Below are 19,511 nucleotides of genomic sequence, written 5' to 3' on the forward strand. Positions count from 1 at the left end.
TCTTTAAGCATGGACAGTGGATGCCATGTCTTTTTCTTGGAAGGGGTGCTTCCTCTACAAATACCCTCTCCTTCTACATATACTAAAGGTCCTTCACAAAATCATGAAGAACTGACCAAATCTCTTGCTTGTGACTCCCTTTTGGCCCAGCCAGCACTGGTTTCCCCTTCTTTTCCACTTAGCCAGGGGCAGACATCACATATTACCTCACAGCATGGACGTGCTTACACACAACAAGGGCTTGTCTCATTCACTCCCATCTCCAAATTTTGCAATTAACTCTTTCAGTGGTAAAAGTTTTGATTCCTTTTACAGACCACTTTTCAGCGAATGTGCTCAGGTTTTATAGGAGGCTAGAAATCCTGCGTTTCAAAATGGAAGAGATTTTGTTCATGTTGTCCAAAGAACAGCCAGGACCATTTTCAAGGGATAAGTCTTCATGTTATTTTTTTTGTGTGAGCTGCTCAACTCTGGTATGGCATACTCTTCAGTAAAGGTTAATTTGTTAGGTACATCTGCTTGAATGCTTATAGATCTACCTCTTTCTGCATGCTTTGAGGTCAATTTGTGAAAGGTATCCTCCATATCAGGCCACCAAGAAAATCTGTCCCACCCTCTTGGGACTCGGGCTCTGGAAAAAAACTAACTCTTGTACCCTTGGAACTGGCTGCCAGTTCTTCTTTAAAGTTTTGTACTTTGAAAACTGTTTTATAAGTGGCTCTTACTTTAGCTAACAGAGTATCTAAGCTGCAAGTTCTGGGCCATTCTACCCATCTTTGTTTTCCACAAAGATAAGGCCACCCTTAGAACTAATCCATCTTTCTTGCCTTGGGTGGTTAATGAGTTGTTCTTGAATAAGTCCATCAGCCTCCTTTCATTGTTTCCTTCTCAGAGCAGAAAGGAAAGAATTCTGCATCCATTGGATGTGCATAGGCAATATAACATTAGGAAATCAGACCAGCTTTTTGTCTCTTTCCTAGAAAAGCAGTTGAGTTTACTAGCCTGTAAGTAAACCATTTCTACTTGGATTTCTAAAGTAATTTCTTTTTTGCTATGCATTTCATGGCAGACAACTCCCCGCCTCAGTAAATGTTAATTCTGTCAGAGCAGTAGCTTCTGCTGGAGCTTTCTTCAAGGGCTTAGATTCTGGAATTATTTTTGAAGCTACTACTTGGTCCTCTTCTCATACTTCTACTAAGCATTACAAGCGTGATGTTTTTTCTAGAGCTAGAGCGATTTGTAAGGACCATCTTGCAGGGATTTTTGGATCACAACTCTGCTCTTTCTTCTTCCCCCTCTTCTTTCTGAACAGCTGTAGTAATCTCTCAACTGCCAATAATACTGAAATCATGATCTTGGAATGGCATAGTAGAGCTTGGTAAGAACTTACCATATCAGTAGATGTCCTACTGACCACTTTTCCAGTATTACATCCCATCTTCCTTTTCCCTTATAGATTTGTTTTGTCTTTTCCTTACTGAGGTGGACCTTTTACTTTTTTCCTTTTTTTCTCTGTACATATGCATATAGTAACCTATCCTTTTGCTACAGTGTTTTGGTCTGAGGTGTGCAAGTTCTGAGATGATCCATTCCCGTGCATCCCACCCTTGGGTTTATTTCTTATTTTAGATGTACAGCCAAAGAGGAAGGTGCCCAAGCTTTTGTATACTGGCTAGACATATGGCTGTCCATGGCTGGATATCTTATCTGTTGGAGATACTGCAACAGTGATCAGTAAGACATCTGTTATAGTAAGTTACTCACACAGCTGTAATTTCTACAGACATGTAATTTGTTTGCTGTTACTTTGCAAGTGGCTTTATTATGTTTTCAGTATTCCATTTTTCATCTTTGTATTTATTATGCGACTCCCCCATTCTCCCACCTCATGTGCTTGTAGACTAGAATTAGTTCATTAAATGTATTCTGTTAGTATAGCTGGATAATGTTAATGTTTTAATTTAAAGGTCTTAGACATGCCTAGTGGTCAGACTCGTGGAACTACAAAACACCATACCAAATCTGTACAGTGCTGTCAGTTTACCCAGGATGGCCAGCATGTCATTACCAGTTCAGATGATGGAACAATACAGGTAATGTTCTTCCTTCGTATGTGTAGCTGCCTAACTTTTCTGTTGTTTATAGTTATCTAATTAAAATATTAATGCTGCTTGTGGCATTTAATGAAAAACAGTGACTGTCAAAGATTGTGTAATTAACTATTGATTTAGCTTAATGTGAACTATATGGATAAAAAATGTTCCATTTCCAGTACTTTGTATTTGGTGTCAGAATACGTATTCAAACATAATGTCTGATAACGAAACCTGTCAGTCTATTTCCTTGTATATTGGGTATATTGTGCATCCTACTTCACCAGTAGTTTTTTTTTTCGTTACCTCTTAGAAATCCATGCATATCTATCCCATGAGTTCTTGAATATATTAACTGTTTTTGAACATAATTTCAGCAAAGCTGTTTTCATCTTCCACCACATTTTATGTGAAATAGTGCATCCTTGAGTATCCCCTGTGGCATCTGTTTTTGTAATATGCCCTTGGAAGACTTGCCTCATTTTTGAAAGATGATACCAACACGAGTTTTTTTGGATTATCTTAAAATCCTTTAATATTTTTGTATCCCCCACTGTGCCTTTTTTCTCTTCATTTATGCATATTGTCTCTGACCCTGCAGCTGATCATGACTGTTTTGTTCTGTCTCTGAAATTTATACATGTCATGAAGCTTTTTGTGTACTTGTTGTCTCACCACAAATGAACTTCATACATTGCTTCACAGTAACTGGTAACCTTAATTTGTGTGGGAACATTACAGAAAAATATCAACGAGGAGGAGAGTGACATGTTTAGAGGGAAGAACTGCAGAGTAGGGAGAGTAACAGACAGACACCAGGATAAAGGGAGGAGGTGCAGAGAGAATTGTCTAACAAGTGACAAGGACCAGATGGTCTGTCCCCCATTCTCTACAGGAATCTGACCAATGTGTTGGTGGATTCCTTGATAGTAACAAGCGACAAGGACCAGATGGGCTGCTTCCTGGTGTTTACAGGAATCTGACCAATGTATTGGTGGGTCCCTTGATGGTGATCTTGTACAAAACTGTGGAGATTATCTACAGATCACTGGTCTTTGCAGAAGTACTTGAGGACTGGAAGTGAATTAGAGTGATACCATTTACAAGGAGGAGAGCAGGAGATGGCAGATGATTGCATGTAAGCATAGTCTTCAAGAACTACAGCAAGGACTTTGATCTGGTCTCACACAGGCAGGTGGTTGGGAGTAGGCTTTAGGCTGAGGAACTGAATTGTTGCATGGTTGAAGAGTAGAGTCACGGGCATGTTGCAGAGAGAGAGCAAAATTGTTGTGAATAAAGTGACTAGTCACTGCAGGGGTTTATCCTAAGTGAAGTAATCTTGAGTGACTTTGTTTCAGACATTTCTCAAGGAGCTCAAAACTGGATCAGGCTCTTGGCTTGTGCCACAAAGATAGGTATGTCACTGGAGGATGGGAAGAAGAGTATAAGGAAGAATTTGGAAAGTTTCAACAGCTGGATGGAAGAAAATTCCATTTGTAATTCAATGCAATCAAATGCAGGGTACTGGAGAAGGGACCACAGCAACCCTCTTGTGACTTTTATGTGGGGGAGTGAAACAGGTGACAACTGAGCAGGAATACTGTTTATATGTGTAATCACACCTGGATTAGGTACTACTGCGGTAGCATTGTCGCCTCACAGATGTTGCCCGTTCGATCCTCAGAGCGTCTTCTGCGTGGCGACATGCATGAACGGGCGTTCCTTCATTGAAGGTTGTGCGTTAGGCCTGGCAAGCCAGCACGTAAAACTCTACTGCCAATCATTAATGGACCGGAGTTCTGTTGTGGCGACCCCTAACCGGGAAAAAGCCAAAAGACACAAACAAACACCTGGATTAGGTCACAAGGATCAGGGTAAACGGCAGCAATATCAGCAAACAAAATGATGATGTGCATCTCCATGGGGATATGCTCCAGAAGCAAAGATGTAATGCTTCTAGTCTAGCCAGCTGTAGTGGGACCACCCTCTTGAGTACTGTGGTAAATGTACATCATGCAGCTGGAAAAAACCAAGATAATGCCACCATTAGGCTGCATGGAGTGGATGTATGACAGTGGATATCACCAGCAACCAGAGAAGATGAAACTGTTCCCATTAGAGCAAAGAACAGATAGGGGGATATGTTAAGTGGTGCATGAGATTGTCAGGAAGTTATGAAGGGTCACCATTAACAGGAGGGGCAGATGATAGAGGGAGAGCACAGGCAGTGATTTGCAGGGGCAAACTACTGCCTGGGTCTGCAGAAGTATTTCCTCATTGAGAGGGTTATGAACTTGGAGAATGGACTACCAGAATAGGAGGAGGAGATGGAATCTACTAAGGATACCTGTGAAGCCATGGGACAGGTGGAGAAGGGGTGTAGAAAAAAAGTTTGAGATAGAGCTGAAGTGGAATGTTAAGTATATTTAAAGGACAGGCTATGTAAGCAAATTACTCCATTCTACCGTCATGAAAGTATAATTTTGTATCATTAAAAAGCAATGAAAAAAAGCCACCTTTGTGAAACATCATCATCTCTGATATTGGCAATCCACGTAGCACCACCAGACCAGATGTAGTAGTGGAAAATATGTGCACTTAAATTATCTTTAGCTTCTTTACTTTGCGTGGTAAATGAGTATTTTCAGTCAAATTCCAGATGTTCTTCATGTTTCACTGTTGCAGTCATTACATTTGGGTAATCTGCTGGCAGGTTGCCCTCAGTCGACCTGAATTCCAAAGTCTTGGGTCCTGCGTTGGTTGCTGTCTCCTCTCCCATGATGTCAGGTCATCAGGGGTATAAAATAAGCAGCCAACGCCATTTTCTTTAGTCATTCTTGCCGCACGGTGCCCGAAGCAGAAGCAGTTTGCAAGTGCTGGTTGGCCAACTCCTGAAATTTTCGAGTTCGAGTTTCGAACCGAAGTCTTCACTAAAGCTTAGTACCTCGTTGGGGAAACTTTTTTCTTGCTCCATACTGATGTCAGAAAAAGTTAATAATTGTATTACTTGTGGGAAGCAAATACCTCATAAGGATTTCCATTTATATTGTATTCCTTGCCTAAACCCTGATCACAATGTGCCTGGCTGTCGGTTTTGTGCTAAATTTAACCAACGCACTATTAAGCGTCGATATATTTTTGCCTCACAATATTTTTGGAAACAGATTTAACTACCCTGAAATGTCGTCGGATAGCAGTCCGACTACCGGAGTACACAAAAAACGCAATGAAAAGGACAGAGACAGAGACAGACCGTCAAGGTCCAAAACAGATGACGAAACTTCTCCTAAGCCAGTCGCCGATTCGCCGGTACTCAGTGAGATGCTTTTGCAGCCCCTGATACCTGCTATTTTCGAGTCACAGTCCACTACTGAGACCCATGTGGAGTCCGGCACGCTGCGAGATACTCAAAGTATTGTACCCACGGATGTCTCTCCCTCGGATGGGTCTGGAGCAGCTGAGCTGGCACCAGCCTCTGAGGGTGTATTCAGACCTCAACATTTTTATATAAAACCGACGACAGTTTTAAAACCAAAGACAAAAGCAACTTCTAAAGTTAAAAAGCTGATGCTTGGGCCACATGCACAGGCCACTATGCCTAAAAAAAGCAGATGATCAAAATGGCTGAAGACCTTATTACCTTGATCAGGGGTTCCCAACCCCCTCCTAAGAAGCCTAGGCAAGACACTGATTATGAATCTTCAGATCAGGTTTCTGTTTCTTCTGATTCCTCTTCTGATCAAGAATTATCTATACCTCCCTATGAGGATTCTGATGCAGAGGAATCTATCCCATCTGCATCACCTCCTGAGGATTATTCATTTGGAGAATCCTTGCATACTTTGAGGGAGCATTTTCACTGGGAGAGTCAAGATTTCTCAGAATCAAAAAAGAGGCTCAAGGATTTCCTTCTCCCTCAGCACAGGCCTTTAGCCATACCCCCTGTTTTAGACATTGTGGATAATGTGTTTTCGGAGTCAAGCTTGACTCCTGACTACTTACCTCCGGCTCCCAGCAAGCCTGACAGATATTACAGGGTCCCTGACTCACACAAATTTGTATTTAGAAACCCTGCTGCTGACCCTGAAACTATTTCACAGGGTCCAAAGGGAGTTAAGGCCTCAACAGCAAAAAATTCTACCCCCTCTGACAGAGATTCAAGGGCACTGGATAGATGGGGAAAGAAGGTTTACACATCTGCAACCTTGGCAATTAGGGCCTTAAACTGCCAGTTTCGTATGCTCAAGTATCAACAACATGTTATGGGATTGCTGAAACAGAAAATGATGTTGATTTCTGAATGTACAGAAAATAAAGAATTGCAGGAATTATTGCATGCAGCCAAACAAGTTGGAAAGCATACTTTGCAATGTGGTTTTGATTCGTTAGAGGCCTCCTGCAGGGCCGCAGTTACTGGATCTGTGATTAGGAGGCATACCTGGCTAAAAGAGCAAAATTTGCGTGATCATGTTAAAGCTAAATTACTGGATGCACCTTTACAGCATGATACTCTGTTTGGTATTAAGGCAGAAGAGGTTTTAAAGAAAATGGAAGAGAAAGCTAAGTCTATGCAAACTGTAAAAGACTTCTTACAAGTGCAGCCACCAAGATTCACTAGACACTGGCCTACAAAAAATTGGTCCTTTTCTGTGTCCGATAGAGCTCAAAGGGGCAAATCCAGACGCCCTAAAGGTTCTAGATACCAGGCAAAAGATTTTTACAGGTCAAAGCAATGGGGTGCTTCTACTTCCAAATCTGGAGGAGATAAAGTGCAACCCTATAGAAAACAGTCCCAATGACTTCCCTCTGCCTTCACCAAGCACTTACCTTTTGGCAGCACCCTTAGGGGGAAAATTAGTACTTTTTGCTCAAAATTGGCAATTAATAACCCAGGACAAGTGGGTGCTAAGCATAGTATCACAGGGATACAGATTCCATTTCCATACTCTGCCAGTGGCAAACGGTTGGCCGGATCTGCCAAAAAATCAATGGGCAGAGGCACAGAAACAGGTTACGTCCCTCATGGATATGGGGGCTATTCAGCCAGTACCAGAACAGGAAAAAGGACAAGGTTTTTACTCAAGACTGTTCTTGGTACCCAGAAAGGACAAGGCCTGGCGGCCAATACTGGATTTATCAATTTTGAACACATTCCTGGACATTCCAAAATTCAAAATGCTGACTTTGCAGCAGCTTCTGCCCATACTGGGCAAGAATGCTTGGCTGGTGACATTAGACCTAAAAGAGGCATACCTGCATGTCCCAATAAGGGAATCGTGCAGAAGATACCTCCGTTTCAAGGCTGGCTTAATGCATTACCAATTCTCTGCACCGCCCTTTGGCTTATCTACTGCTCCCAGGGTCTTTACAAAGTGCCTGGCACCAGTAAGTGCTTTTTGCAGACAAGGAAGTATACAAATATATCCTTACTTGGACGACTGTCTCATTCAAGCAGAGAACAAGGACATTCTTCTTCAGCACCTGGCATTTGTGAAAAGGCTTCTAACATGCCTAGGGTACACAAAAAATTAAAAGAAATCACAACTGGTACCCTCTCAAAAGATAACATTCCTGGGTGCAAGCTTGAATACAACTGCCCAGATGGCTTTCTTCACACCAGACAAACAAAGGCAACTGACTACTTACTTCAAACTGATGGCAAGAAAAACCCAGTTATCTGCAAGACAAACTCTGCAGGCTTTGGGGTTCATGGCATCCTGCATCCTACTGATTCCATATGCAAGACTGCATTTGAGGAAACTTCAGTGGTACCTAAAAAGTTTATGGAGTCAACATTGTCACAGTCTGGAAACAATGATTCCTCTCATTCCCTGCCTGCAACAGGAGTTTCTATGGTGGGCAAAGGCATGTCACCAAAACATGGGACGGGCCTTCATTCTACCCCCTGCCAGCCAAACCTTAACAACAAACGCATCAGATTATGCATGGGGGGGCCCACCTGGCAGGAAGATGCATTCAGGGCATATGGACCCCTAAACAAATGCATCTGCATATCAACCAAAAAGAGATGTTAGCTGTTCAAAATGCCCTGACAGCCTTCAAGGACTTAGTTCATCCAGGACAACTACTGATAAAGATGGACAACACCACGGTTATGTGGTATATAAACAAGCAGGGGGGCACGCACTCATACCCCGTTTGCAGACTAGCCATGGCACTGTGGGACACAGCTTTGACTTACCAAGTACATCTTCAAGCTCAATTCCTGCCAGGAAAACAACATACTCTGGCAGACGATTTAAGCAGAAACCTTATGGACCCTCACAAGTGGAAACTAAATCCACAAGTCTTCAGCATAACAAAGAATTGGGGGATCCCAGACAGAGATCTATTTGCCTTTCCTCGAAATTATCAATTGAAAAGATTCTGCACAAGGACATATCACAGACAAGCATGGAAAGTGGACGACCTATCCTTCAGTTGGAAAAACCTATCAGTTTACGCCTTTCCTCCTTTGCCTCTTCTTCCCAAGGTCCTTCTAAAAGTCAGATAAGAGAAACCAAAGATGATACTAATTGCCCCGGACTGGCCCCGCCAATACTGGTACCCAATCCTAAGGAACTTGTCTCAGTACCCAGCTTGGACCTTACCTCAAAGACCTCAATTACTGTCCCAGCAAAACAATCAGATCCTGCACAATCAGCTCCAAACACTGAACCTACAGCATGGCTGATCATGTAGTCATGCAAACAACACCTCTCAGTAAAGCTGTGATGGATGTCATTTTGGAAGCCAGAAGGCATAGTACTAGTAAATCTTATGCTGATAAATGGAAGAGATTCTGTGCTTGGAATCAATAACAAGAAACTGATACAGCAGAACCAACTATTCCTCAGATATTACAATACTTGACTGAGATGCCTGACAAAGGCCTATCTTTCTCATCAATAAAAATCCACGCCTCTACCATTTCAGCTCATTACAATACAGAGCCACCAATCTTTTCTCATCCTTTACTAAAGCAGTATCTTAGAGGAGCCAAAAATTTAAGGCCTCACAGAAGATCAGCAATACCTGCATGGGACCTCAATTATGTGTTGGAAAAGCTCACCCTGCCTCTATTTGGACCAGCTGCTACTGCAGATATAAAGTTCTTATCATGGAAAACAGCTCTGCTCCTAGCAATTACTTCAGCAAGAAGAGTCTCAGAGCTACAGGTCCTCATGGGTGTGGAGCCTTTTATCATATTTACCCAGACAGGGTGTCTCTGAGGACCATTCCTTCATTTATGCCTAAGGTGGTTTCCAGTGTGGCTCTTAACCAAACTATTCATCTGCCAACCTTTTATCCAAATCCGCAGAACAAGGGGGAGAGAATTCTGCATTCCTTGGACATGCACAGACAGCTAAGATTCTACTTGAGCAGGACTAAAGCTCTAAGAAAAACTGAGCAATCACTAGTGACATATACTGCAGGATCAGAAGGAAAGGCTATTTCAAAGCAGACTATTTCAAAGTGAATAAGCCACTGCATTCGTTTCTGCTACTTACACCATGGCAAACCTGTGCCCAAGGGCATTAGGTCTCATTCCACCAGAGCTGCAGCTACATCAGCAGCCTTTCTCAGAGGAGTACCAACCAAAGACATTCTAGAGGCTGCTACTTGAGTTCTGTTCGCACCTTTACAAAGCAGTATCATTTGCCTCTCTACTCTATGTCCAGGGCAGGCTTTGCCACTGCGGTTCTGCAGGACCTTATAGCTGCCCATAATGCTGTTTAGCTGCAGCCTCCCATCCATAGCTTTGGGATTCTACCCAAATGTAATGACTGCAACAGTGAAACACGAAGAACATAGTACAGTTGTGTACACTTAACATAAATGTAGATGTTCGAGTGTATTCATTGTTGCAGTCCAGGTTACCCGCCCGCCATCCCCCTTTCATTCTGGAGTTTATCTTTCCTTCTCTATCTTCTACAACCTATGTGGTGTATTTGCTTGTAAATAAAGGTAAAATTTGTATTGATGCATGTATATATAGTTTTATATATATATATATATATATATATATATATATATATATATATATATAGTTCTAGGTTATAACACCGACAGCATATAACATCGACAACGACATCACCGACACCACATCATCGACAGATCACAAACACGACACCGCACACACTCAACACATCATCACAACAACCAATAAACAAAACAAATTCCCTGACCAAAAACCACACACACAACACAAGCACACCTAAATCCTAACAAACAAACACTAAACCTTACATACACAACTATCCACAACCCTAACCGAAACCCTAACCCTAAGGTCCGTCAGTATCGCACACTAACCTAACCCGCGCCCTAACCCTAACTCACTTAACCCGCCCCTAACCCAAAAAATTCACTACTGCACCCTTACCTAACCCGCACCCTAACCCTAACTCACTTAACCCACCCCTACCCCTACAGACCGTCAACATTGCACACTTACCTTACTCGCACCCTAACGTCCGTCACTACCACATACTTACACATCCTTTCCCCATTCCGCGTCGGTGTTTTCATCCGTCTATCCTCTGGCGTCAGTGATTTCGCTGTCGGTCTTGTCATCTGTCGATGTTGTAACCCAGACCCATATATATATATGCTACCTTTTTAGGGGCACCTGACATCTGGGGCAAGAAAAACTAAAGAAAATGGCATTGGCTGCATGTTTTATACCCCTGACGACCTGATATCATGGAAGAGGAGACAGCAACCGACGCAAGACCCAAGACTTTGGAATTCAGGCCGACTGAGGGCAACCTGCCAGCAGATTACCCAAATGTAATGACTGCAACAGTGAATACACTCGAACATCTACGTTTATGGTAAGTATACACAATTGTACTTTATAACTTGTACTTCAAACATTATATATTTCTGTAACTGCACTTGCTGTTTAGAAAGAATAAACAACAGGGTTGTTCTTGACAATGTCATGTGAACTGTATTGCTATTCTTGTGAGTCTGTCTTATATGCTGTGAAATAATTAATAGTATATAGAGTTCTTATCATAATTCACTGAATATAGAGTCCATATTATGCTTTTATGTAGTATTTTTATGGACATGTTACAGCAAAGCTTGCTCAGTATTTCACCCATGGACACATTATGTCCAGCCCGTCACTCAGTTTGTGAAAATTCAAAAGGACTCTAGTTTTGCTGATTTACCAGCTTTATGTACACCACAAATCTATTAATTACCCTTATTTTTAAATTAATATTTTTTGTTCTCTCCACTGTAACTGTTGTGCCACATTACTGTAAAAACATGTCTTTTGTAATTTGTGTGTATACTGATCATGTCTAAATAACTAAATGTATCTGTAATTTTGCTTTGTGGAGCTTTTCTCCACGGGCCTCTGCTGAAAAAAGGGCCTTTTCTGCTCAGACACACCCGGTTAACAAATGTAAAATAAAAATAAATAAATAAAATAAAATGTTACTGCTGAAGCCTTTTGACCCCGTCTGCGCATAAGGACTTGTTAAATATTAATCATTAGATGGTGCTCTACATATCCATAACTTTTATGTAGTGCAGAAGATGTTCATTGCCTGCTGCCATACCCAACAACTATGAAGTCTTTAATTGCCCTGTCCCCATCATATTGTAGAAGGGTGTGTGTGTGTGTGTGTGTGTGTGTGTGTGCGCACACGTAAGTGTGTTGGAGATAGTAACTGGTGTACATTTTAACCCTTGAGGTGATTGGGTTCCATAACTACCCACATGCAACAGAAACACTAAATCACAGCAAGAGCTGCTACACTGCCAGTGACAGAACTTCAGTCAACCGTGGAGTTGTGAGATGGAAACCTGCCCACAGAGCCTTGACTAGGTGCAGAATAGTATAATTGCAAGTAATGCAAATAGTACTCTGGAAATATTGACTGCTTACCTTGAGTTCAAAACTGAACCCAGGAAGTGTGAGGTCAGAACTGTCTTATCACATGGAGAAATTAAGTATTGGCATCTGATTTTCTACTGTCAATTTAAGTGTCCTAGTTGGAACTTGGACCTTGGGACTAAACCCAGCAATTGTTAGGTGGGTGGTGAATCCAAAGAGCTGTCAGACCACACTGATAACGCTACATTTTTGCAACAATAGCCATCCTACAAAATTAAGATTAATGTAGAGTTTAGGACTGAACATTAGCTGAGGCTTTATTCACCAGGCCACTTTACTGTATTTACTGTAAGACATATTTAACAACCAAACTAAAACATCCAGATATATTTTACTTTTGTTAGGCTAATACGTGGTCCCTCAAAGTAGTGTTTGTTGTCTAAATTATTGTACAGTTGGTTTTCTTTCATGCTTTAATGGGTTTCCATAGTTACAAGGAATTTTATTCAGCTTATTATTTTACTTGTTTCTTTTTTTGTATTGTTTCTACAGGTTCTTATGATATTTTTATCTGTAAATGCAATGAAATGAAGAGAGATTAATATTGAAGGTCAAATTTTCAAAAGTCCATGGTCTGAATATTATTTCATCATTGAATATGGGTACCAGTATTTCTATAATTTGCCAAGAATCCTCAGCATGTATAAAAATTACAACATAAAGCACTATAACATCACATTAAATGCAACTCCATTTAATAGTCTTGTAGCATAACTGTGGACTGAGAATAAAAGTCAACCAACAGAGTATTAGTAGCTAGCAATCTTAAAAACGTAAGAAACCCGAAGTTCTGAATAAGTAACCACATTCAGCTCTTTGATAATGGAAGTGATAATTAAGAGAAGGAAAACATTTTCAGATGGGAATTTTGTCAAAAATGGTCCTGAAATGTTTACTGAGGTGTAGATATGAGCTGCCAAGGGGAAAAAGCTAATGGTTAAAATCTAAGCCTTTGTCATCAGACCATTAAAAAAAACAAGTGAATGACCTATATAGTTTACTTATGTAAAGAAGTATGTGATTGTATCTTTCAGCAAACATAATTCCCCTTGTAACTGTCACGTTGACAACACACCCATGAAAATTGATTTTGTCATTAGGGATCTGGGAACCTATGTCGACAATGAACTGTCCTTTGATCACCATGCATCCACTTGTTGTAAGGAAGTCCTTTTTCATTACACAGCTTGTATCTAAAGGTTTTGCGTCCAAATCCAAGGATATAATTGTTCCACTAAACTAGGCACTCTTTAGGCCAACATGTGAGTATAATTCCCCTTTTGGTATGTACCTGTGCAAACATTTATTACAACTGCAATGATTCAACAACCCTAATGCTTTCTCACTAAAAAAAAAAAAAAAAAAAAAAAAAAAATCAAGAGCCTAAATCGTAAAAACTATGCAAACTATCTAAAAGCTTTGTCCCTGTTCTCAGTATCACACAGGTGCCCTCTGCCTTGTGTATAGAGCTTCCATAGACCCTAGTCTTTCAGACCTATTACACATTTGCAAGTCCAACGGTATAGTAAACACTCACCCAAGGAATCTCCAATCTCTTCTGCAAAATAAATAGAACTTGTTGGAGAGAGAGGTTTGTATCACAGAGAATACCACTTCTGTGGAACAGTCTTCCACTCCACATAAACAAAGTATTTCTCTTACTCTGTTGAAAAGGATGAATAGATGGGTAACTGCAAATTCACCCCCAGTATACCAAACCTGTACCTCATGGGTAGGGGAAACATGTAAATGTCCCATCATATCCTAATTCAGCCCATCTCTGGGTTATTTGCAAAATTAAGGGATAAAAACTACCATGGGAATGTAATGCTAGACTTCTTAAGCTCCTCACAGATCAATTGTCTGTTAAGCCCTGTGACCTTAGATTTCCTTCCAAGATCACTGTTACTGTATTCTTTACTAGTGGTTACTTTACACAGCAGGACTTGTTAGTTGAAAGGGCACATCATATGTATGCTCTAAACCTGGTTGTTTGAAAGCAACCTAGACCTTTAATAGTAAAGATGCAATTCTTCTAGCAGAAGGTGTTGACTCTGACAAAACTGTGGCAGAAGGACAAAATACTAAAAGTGGAAGACAGCAGAGCATCTGTGGAGAATGATTACTCATTGTAGCATTTGTGGAGAATGATTACTCATTGTACACCAAGCAGAAGAGTAAATTAATTTCACTATTCAGGGAATACCAAGATGCAGGTGTGAGATTCAAACTGCTATACCTAGCTGTCTCCAAGGCATTCTTCCCTGGAAAGACAAAATAATTTTTTGATGAAGTACATGCTAAGCAGGAAATGCAAAAGTTTGTCCAACAAAAAGTGAGCTGTGAAACAGAAGGGAGATTCTGCTTCTTCTTCTTCTGGTAATAGACAACAGAGAAGACTGTACCCGTGAAACCTTTTCCAATGTTTCAACAGAAAATGTTAGAAAGAGGGAAGGGACCACAATAGTTGACTAGAAGGCTTATGAGTACATTGGATGCAGAGATGGGATTTGAAAGGTGAAAATGAGCAGTAGTAAAACCAGTAACATAATGTGCGATTACAATGCAATAATTATATTTGTGAAATATGGCAGAACAAGAAAATCTGGAAATACTGCACTTTTTCAAAATGTGTTCTTGTGGGGGACTCTAAAGTATATGCCCTACTTCATGTTATTAATATTAAGAAAATGCTTTGGAGAGGGGAGAAAGTTAAGTAAAGAAAGCATTTTTCCTTAATAGTACTATTTTCGTGGTGTATTTATTTGCATTTTATAAAGTAAAGTTTTCTTATATTTTTAAGTATAATGGGGATTGTAAATAGGTGCTGCTCTTCCTTTCTTTCTCCCTTCTTCTTCAGTTTTAAGAAATGTAGGCACTGCAGTGCAAATAAATTCCTGGTTAAAAGATCATGACAAAAGAAAAATAGAGTGTGCTTTTTCCTCATTCTTGCATGGGAGAATGACTGGATTTAGGACCTTAGATTGATTTAGTAACATGTTTTAAGAGAAAGCAGTAAATTAAAAAGAATACTGAATATTATGAGGCTTTATTCTAGAAAATGAATGCTATGCTTAGCAATTCTGTATCTGGCCCTCATGTCTCTAGGGAAACAATCTGATAAAGAGAAATTAGTTACCATCTGGTGGAGAGTGATTGGCTGGGAAAAGGAAGAAATGAGAAACTGGCTAGGAGATATGTTCTTTGAACATATTAAGGGATTTTCCCAGCTGGGAGAGCTATAAAGATAAGACAAATTCAGTCATCACTTGGTAGAAGCACAGGCTGCACCATGCATCTTAACATGGATGGCCTTTCTTTTAGGTTAACTCAAGTCTAAGAGTGTGACTGTCAGTTTGTGACATTTATTCCTATTAGGAGGGTAAAACTTCAATATTTGAAGATGCACATAGTTTTCTGTTTTAGTATTAAATAAATAGGTTTTAGGGGAATATTTTTGAGGGCTTTCAATAAAACAAAAAGTTTTGTGAGATGTGACAAGCTCAAATGGATATGACAAAAAACATCTATATTAAAGTTCAACTTGAAAAACATTGTGTGCATGTAACAAAAAAGCTGGGACTAGATATTTAACAAAAAAGTATTATATATAAATGGTGGTAATAATCACTTTTTAATACAAAGAAGCTTTCTGTAATGTCTTTAAATGTCAATGGTCTCACATATAAATACAAAAAAGAAAGACTAGTGAACTGTATTAAAAATGTAGAGTGCAAATAGCTATGTTACAGAAGATACACTTGGAAAAAAACGAAAGTGCGAATTTGATAAAGAAAGGTTTTCAAGATGGTTATTCAGTGGAATACCTGGGACAAAGGAAAAGAGGAGTAAATTGATTGCAAGAGGAGCTCTAATAGTGATTGAAGAGGATAAAAAAGATAATGGCAGATTTGTAGTGATAAGGGACTACTGGCAGGGGAGGAGGATTACACTGTCATGTATTTATATTCTACCCAAAACTGTTATAATGGAGCTTAAGAAAATTCTGGGAGAAATAAGTTTTCAGCAAGGAATATTACTTAATAGGGGGGCTAGAGTTTGATTTGCAGCCGTGAATATATGTATTGCGGGGGGCAGAAGGGAAAGTATAATAAAGGAGGGTAGATATTTGAAGAAATTTATGAAAATACTTGGCATGGAAGATGTGAATTCAGTAACTGGAGTTCAGTGTGAATTTACATGTTATTCCCCAAGATATAAAAACTGGGCTAGGCTAGACAAAATTTGTATTTCACAGGAACATGTGCATTTAATTGAAGGTTTTGATATGCACCCAATAACTGTTTCAGATCAGGTCCAAAAATAACTAAAATAAAAACACAGGGTAATAAAATAAATGATACATTGGCACTTTCCCACCTGACTGTTGAAAAGAGAGGAATTTAAGGAATGGGTAGTGGAGACTATTCAGGAGCTGTTCAAGAGGATAGAAAGTACTTCGGAAAATATAGCTAGGGAGTAGGATAAAATTAAGGTGGAGTTTAAAAACAGGGTGGAAATAAAAGGAAGGGAGCTATGATTAAGAAGTAGCAGGAATTATTTAGAGGGATTGACAAATGTTAAGGTATTTTAGAAGAGGGGAATCTGATAGAATGAAGAGGATCAGCAGCAAAATGCTAAGGAGAAAATAAGGAATTACCTTGAATGTATACACTAGTTTAAAAGATTGCTGTTAAGCAAATTTTTTTTTTTATAACACTAGAGCCTAAAAACTGTTAGCAGAATGACTTGGGCAACAGGAAGTATAAAGGGCCTGTCACCAGGCTTAGAGAGCCTTTAACAAGAAAGGTAACAAGAAATAATGTAGAAGTATTAGAAATGCTTGTGAAATTCTATGAAAGTCTGTATACAGCAGACAAATATGGAAATCAAGAGAGGATACAAAATAAAATGTTTATGGCAGAATTAAATGTACTAAAGTTAGAGGTAGATAAGGCTCAATTACTAACGATTAGAACAGGAGGAGATGAGACAAAAATTGTGATTTAAAGCCAATCTATAGGAAAGTCCCCAGGAATAGATGGTAGTCTGTGGAAGATTGGAAGCTAGGAGGGAAAAACTGACAAAGATCTGGAAAGTTTTAACAGTATTTTAAGAGGATGAGAAATGCCAGTATCCTGGAAGAAAGCAGTGATAGCTGTAATACCTAAAGAGGATAAAGATCCTTCAGATCCAGCTTCATACCGTCCCTTTACAATACTAAACCACGATTATAAAATGTTCACGTCTATAATGGCTAAATGAATGACTAAAGAAATGCCAAAATTGATAGATACGGATCAGTGTGGTTTTGTGGAGGGGTGGCAAACTTGACAACATTAACAGAACATTGATCCAGAGTGAAGCAGAATGTAAGAATATACCATTGTTGGTGGGTCTTGATGAAGAGAAAGTATTTGACAAAGTAAGCTGGGGCTTTATGAGCAGGGCAGTGGAAGCATTTGCATTTCCTGAAAAAATTATAAAGTTGATTAGGAGAATATATGAGGGATTGGAGGCAAAAACTAAAGTGGGCAGGGTCCTCTGATAATTTCGGCTTTTGCAGAGGAACTGGGCAGGGTGTCCTCTTTCACCTTTGTTGTTTGCATTATATTTAGAACCATTGTCAAAAAAATGAGGGACTCAGAAATTCAAGGATATAATTCGTATGGTAGTTAAGAAAAGCTGACTGTATTTGCAGTTGATATTATTTTATACCTGACAAAGCCAGAAAGAGACATTACAGTGTTGTGAAACATTTGAGACAGTTTCATATATTTTTGGGATGCAAAATTAATGAAGCTAAAACAAAGGCAATATTGGTAAAGTATGTACCCACACATGAATTGGTGCAGCAGTATCCATATTTATGTGGATATGTAAAAATGAAGTGTTTAGGAGCATGGATTAAAAATGATTCTGGTGTAGCAGCTAAAGATATGTGGGAAGAAGCTAAAGAAAAGATAATACAAAAAATGAGAAAATGGAAGCTTTGTTATATGGATAGTAAGATACCAAGCATTTAAAATGTTTTTAGTCCCATTAGTCTTGTACACAGGTCAGGCTTATTTTTATCAACAAGAGGAGAGGTTGTGGATAGCAGTTAATGATGAGCTCAAAGACTTGTATCTGGGAGGGGAAGACAGCAAGAGTCAAGTGGGATGAGCTTATTCTTCCACTAGAACAAGGGGGATTGGGATAACCCAATTTGAATGTATATTCTGAGCTACACAGTTAAGGTGCCTATATATAGCAGAAGCACAAAACTATAAAGTGGAAAGTGATGATGATGAAACAGGGGAGAAGCTCAAGAAACAAGGAGAGACTGGGATTTTGGATGCAGTCCTTTAAGGAGAATAGCAATAATTATACAGAATATTACATCCATAAAGTAGCAGAAAGTATCCTGAGAGCTAAGCCAACATGGGAATGGAGTAAGGAGATTTTGCCAATATGAATGATTGCCATTAGAGATATAGACGATAGGCAAGAGAGAGCTGCAATGTATTGGAGAAAACTGGAATAGGATCCAAGGTACTGGGAGCAAATAACTAAAGAGGGAAAGATGATAGAATGAGAAAATGCCTAGAATTTATTTGGCTTGCAGGTTAGAGAGGGCCTTCCCTATCAAGGATTGATAAGAGTATAGGCAAAGAGAAAGAAATAAAGGAGTCCTAAAAGACCAGCACTGGTAGAGTTTCTAGTAGAATCTAGAACAGAAGCTGCAGTTTAAAAAGGAATAATTAGTAGAACATATAGAATATTGCATGATAACTATAAGAATCTGTTGGAGGAGTTTAGAAAGGATTGGGAAGAGAGATTGGATAAGCAGTTCACAAAGAAGCAATGGGAGGATATATGCATGTCTCCCAAATATGCAACAAAATCTAGAAGATTTAGGATCTTTGCTTGGAAATGTTTACATAGATATTTTTATACCCTAAGTAGACACCAGAGAATTTTTCCTTGGGTAGAAAGCGAATGTTGGAGGTGCAACAGGAACAAGAGATAATTAGGAACATATTTTTGGGGAGTGCAGTGAGTTGGTGGACTTTAAGGATTCCCTACAGGATGCACTGTCAAAGGTGCTGGGTGGGCAGATTGGTGTGACGAGGGAGATGATTTTTCTGAGCTATGATACAAAATTGGAATTACCCAGACGTGGTAAGGCCTTGTTGTGTTTAATTATAGTGGCTGCTTGTATGATTGCCTATGTCGTAATTGATGGTTTAATAAAGATGTTTCTTTAAAAAAAGGGCAGGAAGTGATAATTTATGTAATGTTGCTTAGGTTATATGATATGTAGCAATATATGTGAAGTATAATGTTTATAAACCTGAACTTGTTAATACAGTTTGATTACTTTTATATAAATGTAAATTTGCCTGTGTCACAAATGATAATTCAATAAAGGTGTTAAACGATTAAGCTTTGCAGATGACAGTATACAAGACGGGAAGAGTGATGGGTAGATGAGAGGAGAAGAGAGAGAGAGTAACAGA

General features: G+C 39.5%; 1 protein-coding gene across 1 annotated transcript in view; it reads left to right on the forward strand.

The window, feature by feature from the left end:
• The window catches only part of APAF1 (apoptotic peptidase activating factor 1), a 2,040,921-nt gene that overhangs the window by 1,188,390 nt on the left and 833,020 nt on the right, over positions 1–19,511 (forward strand). The window contains exon 22 of the mRNA XM_044087206.1: positions 1,968–2,093. Within this exon, the coding sequence (XP_043943141.1) occupies positions 1,968–2,093 (126 nt within the window). The remainder of the gene's footprint in view (positions 1–1,967; positions 2,094–19,511) is intronic.

Source organism: Protopterus annectens, chromosome 11.part0 (genome assembly GCF_019279795.1).
Source record: "Protopterus annectens isolate FY-2018-M chromosome 11.part0, PAN1.0, whole genome shotgun sequence".
In the NCBI taxonomy this organism is placed as follows: domain Eukaryota; kingdom Metazoa; phylum Chordata; order Ceratodontiformes; family Protopteridae; genus Protopterus; species Protopterus annectens.